Raw genomic sequence first — 19,158 nt, forward strand, 5'->3', positions numbered from 1 at the left:
AATTATCATCCTTGACATCAGAAAAAAGTGCTGAGGGAGGGTGGGGTTTTTTCTTAGAAACAGCTACTTACATCATTTCAAACCTGAAAAATGACATACAGCACTGGTATAGTAAGTGAGGAACTGAAAATATATTTTTAAAACTTGTTTCCGTGTTGAATACAGTCAGTGTACTGCATGCGAGAGGCGTGATAAACATGCATACTGTGTGTGAGTGAGACAGAGCAACTGACTGGTGTCAGTGACAAGTCGCAAGTTCCAGGCTCAGCTCAGTAAACCATGGCCATCTTCGGCCAAAGCATACACAGTAAATTTGCAGAGTAAAATTTACTCTGCTGGGATAATATTTGGTCTCAGTTCAAATGGAGTTAAATATACTCTATCACAGTGTAAATCAACTCTTATTGGAGTAGAAAACAATTTGACAAGACAGTAGAGCTGATTTCACTCAATAATAGAATGTTTTACTCTAGACTGGGACCAAATGTTAACCCAGCAGAGTACATTTTACTCAGCAAATTTACTGTACGTGCCACCTCATGGCCGTGCTGGTTCTTCCAGAAACAATCTTAAATTTTGATCATACTAGTGTGAGAAGCAAAAGATATAATTGTTGCCCCCCCAAAATAGAGACATTATAGAGCTTACACAGCAAGAATAGACAAGTGGATTAAGTAACAAGAGTAAAGGTTATATTTGGGCTGCATAAGACGAGCACAATGTCAGAATTGTAGAAAAGCGAAGTATAAGGTGCACAGTACATTTACATAAAGCAGAGGTTCATGTAAGCAAATGTTTATTACTTTACATGCATTCAACACAAAATGAAAATGTTCTATCATGCTATAGATTTGCAAATACAATATTGACTGAATACGCATGATGTGATGATAATGCTATGCTGAGGCTCGCTGTTGGAGGCTCTGAGCTTCCAATAACTGCGGCCACTACTTGGAAAAGAGGACCAATAACAAAATTGGTGCTACTGGTCCTGACCAGTAGGCTCAAAAAATATTTCTCTGCCCCTGGTACCTACCTGAATGTGAAGATGTGCACCATCTCAGGTGTGGAGATGAAACGTTTATGAGTTGTCGGTTTACTTTGTGGCTGTCTTTGCATTGTTCTTATGAAGGTCTTTATCCAGTTTTAACTCAACCAGAATTGTGATGCACTGCTGACAGTTGCTATGTGTTTTTAACAAGTTGACACAGACAGTAGTGTTCAGAATAATAGTAGTGCTATGTGACTAAAAGATTAATCCAGGTTTTGAGTATATTTCTTATTGTTACATGGGAAAACAAGGTACCAGTAGATTCTCACAAATCCACAAGACCAAGCATTCATGATATGCACACTCTTAAGGCTATGAAATTGGGGCTATTAGTAAAAAAAAAAAAAATAGAAAAGGGGATGTTCACAATATATTAGTGTGGCAGTCAGTCAGTGAGTTCATCAATTTTGTGGAACACACAGGTGTGAATCAGGTGTCTCCTATTTAAGGATGAAGCCAGCACCTGTTTGAACATACTTTTCTCTTGAAATCCTGAGGAAAATGGGACGCTCAAGACATTGTTCAGAAGAACAGTGTAGTTTGATTAAAAGTTGATTGAGAGGGGGAAAACGTATACGCAGGGTGCAAAAAAATTATAGGCTGTTCGTCTACAATGATCTCAATGCTTTAAAATGGACAAAAAAAAAAAAAAAAACATGCGTGGAAGAAAATGGAAAACAACCATCAAAATGGATAGAAGAATAACCAGAATGGCAAAGGCTCACCCATTGATCAGCTGCAGGATGATCAAAGACAGTCTGGAGTTACCTGTAAGTGCTGTGACAGAAGACGACTGTGTGAAGCTAATTTATTTGCAAGAATCCCCCGCAAAGTCCCTCTGTTAAATAAAAGACGTGCAGAAGAGGTTACAATTTGCCAAAGAACACATCAACTGGCCTAAAGAGAAATGGAGGAATATTTTGTGGACTGATGAGAGTAAAATTGTTCTTTTTGGGTCCAAGGGCCACAGACAGTTGTGAGATGACCCCCAAACTCTGAATTCAACACTGAAGACAGTGAAGCATGGTGGTGATCATCATGATATGGGCATGTTTCTCCTACTATGGTGTTGGGCCTATATATCGCATACCAGGTATCATGGATAAGTTTGGATATGTCGAAATACTTGAAAAGGTCATGTTGCCTTATGCTGAAGAGGACATGCCCTTGAAATGGGTGTTTCAACAAGACAATGACCCCAAGCACACTAGTAAACCAGCAAAATCTTGGTTCCAAACCAACAAAATTAATGCCTCGCAGATGTGAAGAAATCATGAAAAACTGTGGTTATACAACTAGTATTTAGTTGTATAACCACAGTTTAAGGATGATCAGTGGAAGCAGGATACACCTGAACTCAATTCAATTTTGAGCTTCACGGCAAAGCTGTGAATATGTGATTTCTTTCTTTTTTAATTGCAAAAATCTCAAAACTTATCATTTTCATATGGGGTACTGTGTGTATAATTTTGAGGGGAAAATAATTCCATCCATTTTGGGAAAAGGCTGTAACTGAACAAAATGTGGAAAAAGTGAAGTGCTGTGAATACTTTCCATGTGCTCTGATTATACGGTGAACTGTTGTAAGAGCATAAATATGGTGAATACATCTGACCTATTGTACATTTGTTTTAAGAACTTCTAACCTACCTTATGCTGTTATTGTGCAATATGTTGCCTTTGTAGCTATGTAAGAGTTTTTGATATAGTTTACTAATGTGCATGGGCATTGTATTCATTTTAGTTAAGTCTTATTTTAACTTCAGTAGATGACAGATCATTTTGAGTCAACAGAATGCTTTTTGCACTGATGCACCTGTCAGTTACATTTAAACTGTGCAAAGAAATAGTCGTTTGTAATCCTAGATTAGGTAAAGTTGAACAAATGGCTTTCAGATTTAAATAGTATTGAATCAGTATTTCAGTTTTTACGATCTATTTGTGTGGATTTAAATGGAGCTTTTCCTGGCATTACTTAACCATAGTTTTTAAATAATTGGAATACAACATCTCAGCAATATGCCACACATTAAGACAGTTTGGAAGACAAACATCAGAAAAACCTTGCGTTAAATGTACACATACACTGCAAGTAAATGGTCAGAACATAAAGTAGTCTTGAGGTGGTGTTTGGCAGATTGTTTTATGTGTGTCATCGTATTAATCACCCATTTGTTTGTATTTACTATTTTGATTTAGTTTCAACCTTTATTACCTATTGTAGAAATAAATTCTCAGGAAGCCAGCTCGTACTCACATTGATTGCCTTTATTATTACACCTGGAATTTTTTTTATTTAAACTAAGTTTTTATAGATAGATAGGGGTGCAGAAGGTTCCCAGTTCAAACCCAACCCCTGCCACATTTCTCCATGTAATGTGGAGTCGCATCAGGAAGGGCATCCAGTGTAAAACTTGTGCCAATTCAACGTGCAGATCCACCTTGGATTTGCTGTGGCGACCCCGAGTGCAAACGAGAGCAGCAGAAGGGACTTACTGTATGCTTTACATTTTACCCCTAAATGTGTGTAACTGGTTTAAATCAAAGTGATTGGATTTCAAGTGTTTCCTGCCATTATTTGAGTAGTATTTTGCAAGTGTTGGAGTTTCATTGTGATTAGTACAGTGTGTATATGCATGTTTTCATTACTAGACATGTTCACACCTGACTGTCAACTTTTATCATCTCACAACCAGTTGTTTTTGGTACAAAACAAAATGTCAAACTTCATCAACTAATGTTATCCCCCCCCCAAAAAATGTGAAATTTAGCTAACCTGAGTTTCACTGTTATATAGCTAATTAACTTGCAACAGTATTGGCATAAATTGTGACTTAATCTTGAATGTTCTCATGTTTGCAAACACCATTTTGGATCATAAATAAACAGATTTGACCATATTTGTCTGGGCGTGATGTTAGGTGTTTTTAATGACTCTGTTCATGTTTCCTGAACTCTCCAGTACAGCTCAGGTATTGGGAAGATACTTAAAATAGGCCCTGGTATAATTTTAAGTATTACTTACTAAAACAAAATCTGTATCCTGTCCAAGATGTACCATTGGTACTATTTTCCTTACTTTTGGGGTGTGTGTGTGTGTTGGGGAGGGGTTCCGCCGATTTAGTGTGCTGCTGTTTAGGCAGACTATTGTAAGTTTGTGGAATTATTTGATAAAGTCTGGTTGAATATTCGTCAAGACTGGGTTAATTGGGACCTCTGCAACTGTATTTAGAGGTCTACAAGTAGAACCACTTAGAGTGCTGAAATGTATTCAACACTGCATTGTTTGTATATGAAATTTCCATGGTTGCACCTGTCTACTCTTCACCCATTAATGTTCATTTCGATGTCAAAAACGCATTTGAAGTCTACCTAATTTGACTTTTAAGTTGGAAAAAACTGCATTTGGTTATTTGTTTTATTTAATTTATGCTTAATAAGTATACATAACAAGAGTATCTACACATAATCTGCTCCTGTACCTGATCCTTGAACATTAAATCCAGGATAGAAAACAACATGAACATTATTGGAGTTACACATTTCAGAGGTTCGGGGCTGTGATTAATTAATGATGCTTAAGGCTCAAAGGGGCATTTCAACAAAACTCCGGCACTTAACATACACAACACATTTAAGATATTTCTTCGACATTTATTAAAGCAAGTTACTTCTGGAAATGAAGTACTTGACAGATGTTTGAGGTGTGCAATTGAAAATATAATGCAATGCTAAATACCCTTGGCCGCATGAAAATAGGAACAGTGTGGACTTGGAGAAGGTGTATGATCAGTTACCCCGGGAGATACTGTGGGAGGTGCTGCAGGAGTATGGAGTGAGGGGGTCCCTTCTCAGGCCATCTAATCTCTGTACTCACAAAGAGAGGGCTGTGTTTGGGTTCTTGGCAGTAAGTTGGACTCGTTTCTGGTGGGGGTTGGCCTCTGCCAGGGCTGCACCTTGTCACTGATTCTGTTTGTGATATTTGGGGGAGGAGGGTTTCCAGTTTGCTGGCTCAGGGTCTGTTGGCTTCATCGGCTATGTTGGTGTCTCCCTTAGAGATAAGATGAGAAGCTCGGCCATCTGTGGGGAGCTCAGAATAGAGCCACTGCTCCTTCGCATTGAAATGAGCCATCTGAGGTGGTTCGGGCATCTGGTAAAGATGCCCCCTGGGCGCCTTCCTAGGGAGGTGTTCCAGACACATCTGGCTGGGAGGAGATCCTGGGGACGACCCAGGACTAGGTTGGGAGATTATATCTCCACACTGGCCTGGGAACGCCTCTGGATCCCCCAGTCAGCAGTGGCTAATGTGGCCCAGGAAGGGGAAGTTGGGGTCCCTTGCTGGAGCTGTTGCCCCCGCAACACGGTCCCAGATAAGTGGTGGAAGATGAGAAGATGAGAGAGGTTCCTGGTTCTATTCTCCATGTAATATGGAGTTGTGTGAGGAAGGGCATCCAGCATAAAACTCGTCAAATTCAACATGCAGATCCACCTCAGATCTACTGTGGCGACCCCGGGGGAAGACAAGGGAGCTGCCGAGGGACTTACTTACTTACATCTAATCTGTTGATGATGCAATGCATTAATTTATGCCAATATGCAATTCGCAGAATTAATTTGGATTTTAACTGTCTAGATTAGTGTACTTGTGTAACGTGTCCGGCAGGTGGTGCTGAGAAGAGGCTCTTTGGTTTTGCCTCCTGGTTCAAGTGGGACCAAGTTTGAGCACACTGAGTGACACAACACAGGACAAACTTGCACTGGAAACAATCATTTTCATTGTGTCAGATTATTTATTGATGAATGAAATTTTGAGGAAACAATATTTTTTTTTCTTAAATATTCCAACCAATGTCAAACCACACCACAAATTGTAATAAAAGCTTCTTCCTGTACATTCTTCAGTCCGTTCTCACCCCTCTGTTGTAGAAATCACTTAATGAGGTTGCTTTTTTTGTCAGCAGTCCAGCAACCACAAAAAATACCAGTGACGGCACAACATCCAACAGTGTTATTTTGTACAGATTTTTTTGGATGCTGTTTGGCTGCCAGTTCTTGTCGGTGCCAGCGTTACTGAGCCTCAGCTCTTCCTGAAATTTGGCCTCCTGCCTCTTGTTCCTCCTGATAGAGCTTTCAGATCCACCAGCTGTTTCCGAAAATGATCCTCATGTGTTGCTAGCTGTTTTTTAAATGTTCATCTTTGGCCTTCAATTCTTTGTTGTACTGGCAGTCTTTGACATGGAGATGATTGTTCTTGGTCTCCAACAAGTGGTGGTAGTCATTTTTTCATCTCTGAAAGCTCAGTGGTGAAGAGTTTTGTTTTGTTTTTTTTCCGTGTCTAGCGACTAGCTCCCTTCTTAGATGTGTCCCCAGTTTGGTTTGCTTTATCAGAGCTTCTTTGCCTGCTTTTCTGCTGTGATTGTAAAACTTTGGAGCTCCTTATTTCTCCAAACTGAGGGTCAACAGTGTCATTGTCAGCTGTGCCTCCTCCACTTCAGCCAAATGCATGCAGCGTTGCTCTTCCTGTTGCTTGCCGTGATGAGCTTCAAGATCCACCAGCTGTTTCTTAAAACGCTCCTCTTGTACTGCTGGCTGTTTTTTAAATTGAGCGTCTTGACCTACAAATCTTCTTCATACTGACATTCTTTTTCTTTGAGTCAATTGTCCTTGCCTTCCAACAGTGTCGTAATTTTAACCACGTGTGTGTGTGTGTGTGTGTGTGTGTGTGTGTGTGTGTGTGTGTGTGTGTGTGTGTGTGTGTGTGTGTGTGTGTGTGTGTGTGTGTGTGTGTGTGTGTGTGTGTGTCTTCCAGCTCCTTTCTGAGATATTTCCCCAGTTCGGTTTGCTTGATCAGAGCGTCTTCTCTGGACTTTGCCTGTTTTTCTGTCATGGTCAGAAAGGTCTCCATACAGAAAGGTGCAAAGCAAATCCACAGCCTTTTTGCTATGAGGCAGCAGTGCTATCCACTAAGCCAACATGATGCTCTATCCAAAGTTTTCTAACTAATATATATATATATGTCACGGACATGACCAAGGGAAGCTCTTCAGCATCTCACCATGTCATTTCCAGTTGTGGCTTTGTCTACAATCGGTTTGTGGCTTTTTACGACAATGTTGTCCGGTTTGTGGCTGTTTCCCCACTGGGCAAATTTTTTGTGCCATTTCCTGTTTGTGCATTCGTCTACCATAGAGCGAGCTTCACACCGCTGCGCGGCGCTTCACTCGTATTATTGAAAAAGCCACTGCCAAAAATATATCTATTTTTTATTTCACTATTTAAATTGTTGTTGATCAATAATTTTGAACACTTCATTAAATATTCAGATGATAGAAAATTATTTCTGCTGCATTTATTCTACAGGATAGATCTTCTGATGTACTTGAAATTAAATTAAATGAGTGGTGCCCATAATAATAATTCATAATTCATTTACTGCGTGAAAATAAAAACATGTACAGAGGTACAATAAAGTACACATCGTAAGTGTTAAACATAAAAGTCATCGTAATATTTCTTAAAAGTATTGACACTTAACCACATTAACCACATGATAGGGCACACGTCCACAAGGTTACTATTATATTTGAAAAAAGTACTTTCTTATGTCATATTTACATCTTTGTACATCAAACATGAAAGAGTGGCCTCTTAAGCCCCAGTAAACTCTATTTTGAAAAAAGGTATCTGACCTGACATTTTCAAAACCATGAACAATTTTATACATTTCAATCACGTCACCCCGTTACTCTTCTATTTTCTAGGGTGGTAAGTTTTAAATGCTTCAAACGTTCCTTATATGGTAAATTAGAAAACTCAGGTCCAGTTTTTGTCGCCCTCCTCTGGACTTTCTCTAAAACATTTTTGTCCCTCTGCAGATGAGGTGACCAAGCCTGGACAGAATACTCTGAGGTCTGACATAGGTTTTATACAAAATCAAAAAGACTCCTTTGAGATGTGAATACAAGTTCTCTTGATCATACCTAAAACTCTATTTGCTTTGGCTGCAACATTACATATATATTTTGAAAAATTTAACTTATCATTTACAAGTACACTCAAATCCTTTTCCTCACTTACAGTGGCAGTTACATTTCTATTCATATTGTATTGATAACATGGATTTTTGCTACCTACGTGCATAACTTTGCACTTGAAGACTAATACCCATTCATCTGACCATTCTAAAAGTTTATCAGTATCATTTTGTACATTGCTATGATCAACCAGAGAAAGAATAGGATGCTAAAGTTTGGTATTGTCTGCAAAAATTTTACATTTAGTGGTTACAACTGCAGGTAAATTATTTATAAATGCTAAAAAATAACAGGTCCTAAAAGAGACCCCTGAGGGACACCACTAGTAACACTGAGATATGACGAACTTGTACTGTTTATACAGACAGTCTCCTTTCTACCTGTGAGGAAATCCTCGATCTACAAGTTTAATTCCGATTAGTCCTGGTTTATACAGCTTGTATGATCATCTAGTAAAAGGCACAGAATCAAAAGCTTTTTCCATAATTTCGATGATTGAAACAATAAAATAACTGTTGACTATTTCAGAGCCCAGACTGAAGAAAAAAAGAACAACAAAAAAAGAAACTTTTTACTGTGACAGCAGAAATGCCGTTCTGTCTACTCCTGTCACAGAATTACACGGCTGACGGAATTCCCCGTAACACCAAAACGGTTGCACACCCAGCGAACAGTTTATAACGAGTTCATTCGAAATCAGAGCTTCCTTTTGGTGCGGATGTCACACATGAAAAGAATAATGAGACTTAAAAATGTCAGTTTCACTTTGTTCCAGTAAAACCAAAATTGTGGAACCATAGAGCTCTAAGCCACAGTACCGACACGGAACTGTTTCATGATACACCCACGGAGGCAACGTTTGAAATGGTAAGTTAACATTATTAATTATACACCGTATACATTGAGAAAACTAAGAAGAAGACTGAGGAAAAAACTATTCGGGAAATTATTGGCTATTTTTTTTAATCATTTAATGTATTTACGTTACACAATAACCTTTTGGCGAGGTTCTTTTGTGACGCGCTTATTAGTTGCCTTGGCGATAAGCTAAGCTAGGTAGCGAGATGTAAGACTCCTGGCTCTTAACTTGATTTAAATTTGTACATTTTAGGCTGTTACGCTTCACACCGATCTGGGAGACGTTAAAATCGAGTTGTTCTGTGAGCGCACACCGAAAACCTGTGAGGTAACTTGTCTTTACTGCAAACAGATGTCGACGTTTATCAAAGTTGCAACTGGACTTCTTCTTGTCGATCTTTTAAAGACATTTAGACATCACTTGGACGAGTAATAAAACATCTTAAAATCAACTCGAAGTCCAGTGGCTGAGAAATAAACGTACTGGATGACTGAGATAAACACACTGTCTTAATATGATGCTGTGAGACAATTTCCCTGTAGTTTGTGCATTTATACTTCTAAACTTCTTATAATTTTTGAAAGGTTCCTTAAAATTATCGCATATCCTAACATTGTTTAATTTATTTACAGAATTTTCTTGCCCTGTGTGCCAGTGGGTTCTACCGTGGTTGTCTCTTCCACCGAAACATTAAAGGCTTCATGGTTCAAACTGGAGACCCAACAGGTTTGATGCCAAATAACAATAATATAACAACAAAACAATCCAGTAACCACACACACACGCACACAGTGCAGCCAGAAAGTATTCACACTGCTGCACTTTTTCCAGATTTTTTGATGTTACAGCCATATTCCAAAATTGATTAAATTCATTTTTCCCTCAAAACTTTACACACAATACCCCATAATGATGATGTGAGAAAAGGGTTTTTTGTTGTTGTTGTAGTTTTTTTTTTTTTTTTTTTTAGCTGTTTGCAAATTTATAAAAATAAAAAAACTAGGAAATCACATGTACATAAGTATTCACAGTCTTTGCCATGATGCTCAGAATTGAGCTCAGGTGCACTGTGTTTCCACTGATCATCTTTGAGATGTTTCTACAGCTTAATTGGATCCAGCTGGGGTAAATTCAGTTGATTGTACATGATTTGGAAAGGCACACACCTGTTTACATATAAGGTCCTGCAGTTGACAGTGCATGTCATAGCACAAACCAAGCATGAAGTCAAAGGAATTGTCTGTAGACCTCCGAGACAGGATTGTCTCGAGGTACAAATCTGGGGAAGAGTACAGAAACATTTCTGCTGCTTTGAAGGTCCCAATGAGCATAGTGCCCTCCATTGTCCGTTAATGAAAGCTCTAGGATGGGCAGCCAGCTGGCTGAGCGATCGGGGGTGAAGGGCCTTAGTCAAGGAGGTGACCAAGGACCCAATGTTGACTCTGTCAGAGCTCCGACATTCCTCTGGAGAGAGGAGAACCTTCCAGAAGGGCAACCATCTCTGCAGCAATCCACAAATTAGGCCTGTATGGTAAAGTGGCCAGACGGAAGTCACTTCTTAGTAAAAGGCACATGGCAGCCCGCCTGGAGTTTGCCAAAAAGCACCTGAAGGATTATCAGACCATAAGAAACAAAATTCTCTGGTCTGATGAGATAAACGTCGAACTGTTTAGCATGAATGCCAAGTGTCATGTTTGGAGGAAACCAGGCACCATCCCTACAGTGAAGTATGGTGGTGGCAGCATCATATTCTGGGGATGTTTTTCAGTGACAGAAACTGGGAGACTAGTCAGGATTGAGGGAAAGATGAAGGCAGCAATGCACAAAGACATCCTGCATGAAAACCTGCTCCAGAGTGCTCCTGAAGTCAGACTGGGGTGAAGTTTCATCTTTCAGCAGGACAGTGACCCTAAGCACACAGCCAAGATATCAAAGGAGTGGCTTTAGGCTACCTATCCATGCCCTTGAAGAAGACTGTGTTGTCCCAGTCCACTCAGCTGTACATGGGTACCAGCCTTGAGAGGTAGAGTAACCTATGATGGACTAGTGTCCTTTCTAGGGGAAGTCATAGGCCCTCTTTCAATTCTGATGGGCTTCAGGCCTGTACAGGGCTTACTTATTAATGAAGCAGGAATGTTTTGTGTTAATGCAATTACAGTCCCTGAAAAAAGGTTGTTGGATTAGGAATCACATTGTCCTTCTGTCCATAAATGTTGTGAGGGCAACTCCTCCTTTTTAATGAAATCTCACAAAGTGGTAGCATGCCAGATGAATATCTGCGTGAAGGAAAGTAATTCCAGTCTGATGTGTTGAAAGGAAGATAATTAGAATTTTGTGTTCATTTGCTGCATCAAATGATATTGACATAAGTTCCACTCCTTAGCTGACTTACAGATTTCAGTGAAACTTCACGCAAGGGTAGCCCATGATATGATGATTTGCATGAAGGAAAATAATTCTGGTCCAGTGTCTTCAAGAGGAAATAATTGGATTTTGTTGTTGGGTTTTTTTAATACATCATATTTGTCAATTACATATATAAACAGACCAGTTTTCTAATTTAAATTCAAAAGTTTTACTATCACTGATACATATTACAAGTAAGCAACTAAATTGGGAGGGGAGCATCAGTTTGCAAACTTGCTTACACATCTCTAGTTTATATATTGTAACATTTGCAGGTTAAACAGTTCATTGAATAATTCTAAAACCATAGTTTAATTAGTTATGAAACTCTTTGTTTGCTGCAGCTGCATTGAAATGGATGTTGTTCTTTTTTTCCTCCTTTGAATCCATCAAGGCACAGGGAAAGGGGGAACAAGTATATGGGGTCGCAAATTTGAGGATGAGTTCAGCGAACATTTAAAAGTGAGTCCCTCCTTGTTTTTTGGTTGGTGTTTGCATAAAATGTAATTAAGAATCAGAACTAATTCTTCTTTTTTTCTTCTTCTTTTTTCCTTCCAGCATAATGTAAGAGGCGTGGTCTCAATGGCAAACACGGGCCCCAACACAAACGGCTCACAGTTTTTCTTCACGTATGCCAAACAGCCCCACCTGGACATGAAGTACACAGTGTTTGGAAAGTACGTGTTGTGTCTAAAACTGAGCTGTCGTCAGATGTAGAGTTGGGACGTTAATATTGTTCATCGGCAGAAAGCATTTGCGCCTTGGACTACCAAAAACCTGGTCGAAATTCCAGCACAGTCTGTTTCTTGTATTCTGTGTTTCGCAGTTGTGAATCTCACGCCGTCTGCCAGTCCGTGACTCACGCGAGAGGTTGGTTTCAGCAGAGTTCCGGTGTCAGGAAATCAGCACTCATATAATAAACACATCTCGTTAAGTATGGGCAGTAAGACAACATTGGGGCACAGCAGAAGTCCATCACAGGTTCCACACCTCCTCTAGATAACCCTCTCAACTTGGGAGAGTGTATAATCATCATAATGCCCCTGAACTTGCTAAATTAATGCCATCCACATCCTTGCTTTGCCAATGTTTACATGCGCTGTGAGACAGCGGAACTTTGCTGGCACCACGGTGCATTCTGGGAAGCGCAGGCGGCCGCCAGGGGCATTATTGGAAATGCTGAAACACCCAATTGAAAGTGTGCAACAACCTCAGTTGGTGTATTCAGGGCTGCAAAACTGCAGAGTTCTCCCCAGACAATGGAGTAATGGCGCCAGACTGCTGAGTACGATACGATACACTTTATTGTCCCCTCAGGGAAATTTGTTTTGGAGCGTCATCTCGCGATGTTTTAGCGTGAGACTTGGTGGGAATCTGACCGTGTGCAAACCCATTTTTGCAGTGAAATTTCACATAAACACCTTCAGCTCTTTTATTTTATCTTGTTTACATCCAGTCAACACAAACCATGATAAAACGCAAGTGTCACACGAAGCCCAATGATCAGAGGACGATCTGTGCATTTTTTTGTTTTGGCGGTGACCACAACCCATGTGGAGTGCTGCGATCACCGGTCTGTCTGGAGAGGGGGCACTCTGGCACAGAGACTGGTGAACAGCCAACTCGATCGACACTGTCTGCCGCAGGATCAGCCAGCTCGGGGGCTAACAGCAATGCTGCAGCCCCTGGGAACAGCCTCCCTGTTCCCTGTGGAACAGGGAACAGGGAGGCTTTTATGAAGAAAACGTCAAAATGGAAATCAAAATTCTTGAGGTACCGTGACATACTTTAATTTTTTGACATTTTGGTGCTGGATAGCGGCGTGCATTATTTCCATTCTTCTGTGTTTTAAAGGATATGTTGCACCGAAATCATAACATTTCCGAGCGTTTCCGAAAACGTTTACGTAACTTTGAGGAAAACGTCCCTGCGTACTTGAATGGAATGTAGCTGTTAACGTTAAAAATGGAGCCACATGCATTTTATTGCATGAAATATGTATTTGATCACCTACCAACCAGCAAGAATTGTGGCTTTCACAGACCTGTTAGTTTCTCTTTAAGAAGCCCTCCTATTCTGCACTCTTTACTTGTATTAATTGAATCTGTTTGAATTCGTTACCTGTATAAAAGACACCTGTCTACACACTCAATCAATCACACTCCAACCTGTCCACCATGGCCAAGATCAAAGAGCTGTCTCAAAACACCAGGGACAAAATTGTAGACCTGCACAAGGCTGGAATGGGCTACAGGACAACAGGCAAGCAGCTTAGTGAGAAGGAAGCAGCTGTTGGCGTAATTATTAGAAAGTGGAAGAAATGCAAGACAACTGTCAATCTTCCTCAGTCTGGTGCTCCATACAAGATCTTGCCTTGTGAGTTAAGGATGATTCTGAGAAAGCCCAGAACTACACGGGAACACCTGATCAATGACCTGAAGAGAGCTGGGGCCACAGTCACAAAGATTACATTAGTAACACATGATGCTGTCATGGTTTAAAATCCTGCATGGCAGGAAGGTCCCCCTGCTCAAGCCAGCACATGTCCAGGCCTGTTTGAAGTTCACCAGTAACCATTTGGATGGTCCAGAAGAGGTGTGGGAGAAGGTCATGTGGTCAGATGAGACCAAAATAGAACTTTTTGTTATCGGCACCACTCGCCGTGTTTGGAGGAAGAGAACAACCCCAATAAAACCATCCGAACCATGAAGCATGGGGGTGGAAACATCATACTCTGGGGGTGCTCTTCTGCAAAGAGGACGGGATGACTGCACCGTATTGAAGGGAGGATGCATGGGGTCATGTATTGTGAGATTTTGGCAAACAACCTCTTTCCCTCAGTAAGAGCATTGAAGATGGGTCATGGCTGGGTCTTCCAGCATGACAATGACCCTAAACACACAGCCAGGGCAACTAAGGAGGGGCTCCATAAGAAGCATTTCAAGGTCCTGGAGTGGCCTGGCCAGTCTCCAGACCTGAACTCAATAGAAAATCTTTGGAGGGAGCTGAAACTCCAAACCTGCAAGATCTGGAGAAGATCTGCATGGAGGAGTGGACCAAAATCCCTGCTGCAGTGTGCAAACTTGGTCCATTTCAATTTATTTAGTTTATATAGCACCAAATCAGCCTCAAGGCACTTCACACAAGTAAGGTCTAACCTTGCCAACCCAAAATCAAGAACTATATGCCCCACCCCTGGGCCCCCCTAGGGGGCCTTGTACCTGCGGCGGTCGTGCTGTGCAGCTTGACTGCACAGGCCATCAACTCACAGAAAATGTTCAGTCAAAACATTTTCAGTTGCTTGCAGTCATGTGTACATGCTGCACATACAAATGAGCAATATTGCATCGTAGGTCCATAAAACTAAATTAAACAAATTAATGAAATTAAACTAATAACTAATGGAAAAATGTTCTAAATTTGGTTTGTACTGTATTTTTACAATGATGAGGGACTTAGCTTTCATAGGGGGTCTGGTCTTTAAATATGGTTTGAAATAAAAATGGCAGCTGCTGATTCCACATCTTTGATATGCGTAACCACCTGCCCTTCAATGCAAAAAAAAAAAAAAAAAAAACCACATTGCAAACACTAATCACACACTCCGAACTTAACAAAAACAAAGCTCATTCAGTTTGCATCAAAGTGCATGACAGAAAAATATGAGTTAATGAAAGACTGAACAATGACTAATTAAAAAAAGTACTCTGGGTGACAGGTCTCTGTGTTTGCATTTATTAAGGAATTTACAGGTGCGGCGTCGCTGACCGAATGGGCTCCCCTAAAAATCACTCCCCCTGCCTTTTGTACGTATGAATCATTTCGGAGCGTCGTCAGCAATTCACTGATTATCGCCTCGTTTGTGCTTCAAACTGCACTCCAGTCATCAACTATCTCAGCGACAGATATCTGAAGCTTTTGTACAAAAATCATTTCCACATAAATTCAGTATTATTTCATAATAAAAGAAGGGGGAGTGATCAGAGCGCAACAGCAGCACGTCTCTCTACACCCAAAGAGATCAAACGGAATAATGTGATTATTAACCATCAGATGACAAAGTAAAACCTATTAAATTATTGTAAAGTCAGTTTTAAGTAGAAATGAGGCAATAATCTGTGAATCGCTGCTGATGCTCCGAAATGATACATGTGCAGTGAAGGCAGGGGGGACCATTCAGTCTTCAACAGTGGCCCATATCTGTGGCTCAAACAAAAAAACTTGTATGCATTGCTGAGCACGTTGGTAAACACTTGCATGTTGATCCAGTTGTGACTGCAGTTTGAGTATTGATCTAGTTCCTCATCTGGCACCCTCTCACCTCTGCGTTCATTACAGTGTTGTATGCTGTGCCAGGTAACCCTCTGGTTGAATTTAAGCTTGATGAACAAGCTTTTCTTGGCTAATGAAGGCTAACTCTATAACTCCATTCCCTTTGCACCCAGCTCTGCACTCATTTTACATGGTGTTTCTATAGCAAAAAGGCCTAGTTTGTGAAACTGCATCAACATACAGCTCTTTGACATTCAGGAAAACTGGTTGGATCAATTTTGTGAGTCCAAAGCTTTGTTTTTTTTAATGTAATCTTGTTTTCTGAATGTGTCTCATGCATCGAATGTTGTGTGTTTCACTATCTTCACCATGTAGGATTATTGATGGCCTGGAAACCCTGGATGAACTGGAGAAGCTGCCTGTCAACGAAAAGACATTTCGACCATTGACTGAGACCCGGATAAAGGATGTGACAGTTCATGCAAACCCTTTTGCTGGATAGACAATAAGCTTTCCATAAGTGTCCATTAACACTGCCATAGACTGCAGTGTTTCCAGTAAGCCCACTGACATGGTTGATACACAATAATACCTTGCTAAGGTGGTCAGTCTTTGTTAAAATTGCCATTTAAAAGCTAGTGCTAGATTTGGCAAACAGACATGACAAGTACATGGGCCAACTTTACTCGATAGGTTTTTAAGAGTTTTTGTGATGGTGAATTTGTAAGAGACATATGAACCACATTTCCTGCTGTAACTCACTGTGTATACATGTCACATACATGTTACTGTACTTTTAGCAATTGTCCAAAACACACACAACTCATTTAAAAGAAGACTTTTTGTGTGTTGTGATTTGGATTTTTTTTTTTTTTTTTTTTTTTTGGGGTGGTCTATTCCTGTGGTTTAGTGAAGAACTGACAGAGGTTGTGGTTCAGGTGAGCAGTGACGTCAGTCTTCATCATTACTATGACACTCGGAAGCATTTTCAAATCACTTCACATCTAATTGTACTTATTTGTTGATTTGTCAATGATGTAATGATATCTGGAAATGAAATACTGCATTTAATTGTTCAGTTACTTTGGGCTCTTTAGAAATGAGGCTCTACCCACAAAAAAATGCCATAATTCTGATACTGTTCATCAGATTTGGAATTAATTGCTTTAAAACTTGACAGTCTGTTCTCTGATAGTTTATTCATTATGTACTACTCGGCTACAGCTCTAGTAGGTTTGATTGCTCAAACATGCATCATTGGCCGACCTAGGTTTTGACATGAAAGTAACTCAGTCTGCATGCAAGTTCAGAACCACATATGTTGAGAGAAGGAAGAAGTGTCTACTTCAACTACATTCGTGCAGAATCCTTCCCACAGGGCTGTGCAAGTAAGATGCTTCGGCTTCTGTGTTTTTTTTCTTTTCTTTCTCCCTTCAGTTAGGATTATTTGGCACAAGTTTTACAACAGATGCCCTTCCAGATGGAACTCCACATTACAGTGGCAGGGGTGGGGTTTGTAGCGGACACCAAGCACACTAACCACTTGGCCACTACCCCTGCCCCCACAAGGCTGTGTGGATATGTATCAGGGTTCTCCCCAGAAATTTTTAGTATAGCTCTCCTTTTGGCAATTATAACCCGAGGTGGCGCGTTTTGAGTCATTATGACTGGGTTTAGATGCATTGAAAGCAAGAATAACAGACAAAAAAATGACACTTATGTTGTAATATCAAAGCTCTTTTTTGCATGTTTATGTCTAAGTTAATAAATAACATTGGATAGTTTAAAAATGCATTATGTTTGATGGACATAACATTTGCTCTCTTTTTCAAAAATGACACACTGTACCTTTAATCCAGTAAGACAGGCAAGAGTTTTTTTGTCATGTTGACAGTTTAGTTTTTTTTTTTTCTTTTTAACATTTCTGAGTGGGATTGCATACTTAAAAAAAAAACAAAACAATATAACCCCTAATTGTCTTGTTTGAACAAGAGCTAAACCTGGACTGATTTGCATACATGTCAACCCCTTTGAGGATCCACCTGTATAACCAAGTGAGAAAATCCATAAAATCAACACAAAATCCTTATAACCTCCAAATCGCGCCAAAATCAGTTTTATTACAGTACACACAACCACATAGCGGTGTCACATAACTGGGTTTTTGTCCACAAATTATGAGTTGCCACAATGACATTAAAGTCAGGATCGTTAGTATTTCCTCCACAGTTAAATTTCAAACAATAGCGATCTAGTATTCATGCGTCAAGCTGAATTTTATTAAACTGAATGTGTCAAATTTAGTTATTTTTTACAGGAAGAAGAACTGTCTGTCACTAATGGAAATACATTAATAAAATCATGACAAATAAATTGAATAAAGTAAATAAATATGAAATTGGTCACTGGATCCTTAAACTTTGGACATAAACTCTTCGTGGGGGATCTTTGATTCCTGGACATAAATAGGAATAAACAAAATCTGTAGTTTTTGTCAAAAGCATTTCCTTTCAGACATTATTGGCATGAATGTCTTTCCTTAACGTCTGAGCTGAGCTCTTGCAGCTCGCTGTGCTGCACGTCAGCATCAGTTTAATTCATAAAGAATGCAGGACGTCTCATTTTGGGAAGAATAAAACATTTTAGTCGATTGTAGTTTGTTGTCTGTAATACAACTTTTAAAAGAGGTGTCATTTTATTTAAAGCGGCAATTCGTTTTCAATCAATCAATCAATTTTTTTTTTATATAGCGCCAAATCACAACAAACAGTTGCCCCAAGGCGCTTTATATTGTAAGGCAAGGCCATACAATAATTATGTAAAACCCCAACGGTCAAAACGACCCCCTGTGAGCAAGCACTTGGCTACAGTGGGAAGGAAAAACTCCCTTTTAACAGGAAGAAACCTCCAGCAGAACCAGGCTCAGGGAGGGGCAGTCTTCTGCTGGGACTGGTTGGGGCTGAGGGAGAGAACCAGGAAAAAGACATGCTGTGGAGGGGAGCAGAGACCGATCACTAATGATTAAATGCAGAGTGGTGCATACAGAGCAAAAAGGGAAAGAAACAGTGCATCATGGGAACCCCCCAGCAGTCTAAGTCTATAGCAGCATAACTAAGGGATGGTTCAGGGTCACCTGATCCAGCCCTAACTATAAGCTTTAGCAAAAAGGAAAGTTTTAAGCCTAATCTTAAAAGTAGAGAGGGTGTCTGTCTCCCTGATCTGAATTGGGAGCTGGTTCCACAGGATAGGAGCCTGAAAGCTGAAGGCTCTGCCTCCCATTCTACTCTTACAAACCCTAGGAACTACAAGTAAGCCTGCAGTCTGAGAGCGAAGCGCTCTATTGGGATGATATGGTACTACGAGGTCCCTAAGATAAGATGGGACCTGATTATTCAAAACCTTATAAGTAAGAAGAAGAATTTTAAATTCTATTCTAGAATTAACAGGAAGCCAATGAAGAGAGGCCAATATGGGTGAGATATGCTCTCTCCTTCTAGTCCCCGTCAGTACTCTAGCTGCAGCATTTTCAATTAACT

At 40.1% G+C, this 19,158-nt stretch overlaps 1 protein-coding gene and 1 long non-coding RNA gene across 2 annotated transcripts in view; one reads left to right on the forward strand and one right to left on the reverse strand.

Annotated features, from left to right (window-relative positions):
• The first annotated feature begins 8,811 nt into the window (after nucleotides 1-8,811).
• Nucleotides 8,812-16,125, forward strand: ppil3 (peptidylprolyl isomerase (cyclophilin)-like 3). The gene is made up of 6 exons (XM_034170911.1): nucleotides 8,812-8,952; nucleotides 9,197-9,271; nucleotides 9,577-9,670; nucleotides 11,745-11,812; nucleotides 11,909-12,027; nucleotides 15,998-16,125. The coding sequence occupies exons 1-6, from the start codon at nucleotides 8,950-8,952 to the stop codon at nucleotides 16,122-16,124; spliced, it is 486 nt and encodes a 161-aa protein (XP_034026802.1). The 5' UTR covers nucleotides 8,812-8,949; the 3' UTR covers nucleotide 16,125.
• A 2-nt stretch (nucleotides 16,126-16,127) lies between these two features.
• LOC117510979 overlaps nucleotides 16,128-19,158 on the reverse strand; it is a 33,449-nt gene continuing 30,418 nt past the window's right edge. Inside the window, exon 3 of the long non-coding RNA XR_004560862.1 lies at nucleotides 16,128-16,165. This is a non-coding gene — a long non-coding RNA (uncharacterized LOC117510979). The remainder of the gene's footprint in view (nucleotides 16,166-19,158) is intronic.

Source organism: Thalassophryne amazonica, chromosome 5, assembly GCF_902500255.1.
Source record: "Thalassophryne amazonica chromosome 5, fThaAma1.1, whole genome shotgun sequence".
In the NCBI taxonomy this organism is placed as follows: domain Eukaryota; kingdom Metazoa; phylum Chordata; class Actinopteri; order Batrachoidiformes; family Batrachoididae; genus Thalassophryne; species Thalassophryne amazonica.

Coding starts and splice junctions, on each gene's coding strand:
- ppil3 (XM_034170911.1), top strand. Junction 9,272..9,576: donor GCACACCGAAAACCTGTGAG/GTAACTTGTCTT, acceptor ATTTATTTACAG/AATTTTCTTGCCCTGTGTGC. Junction 9,671..11,744: donor TCAAACTGGAGACCCAACAG/GTTTGATGCCAA, acceptor GAATCCATCAAG/GCACAGGGAAAGGGGGAACA.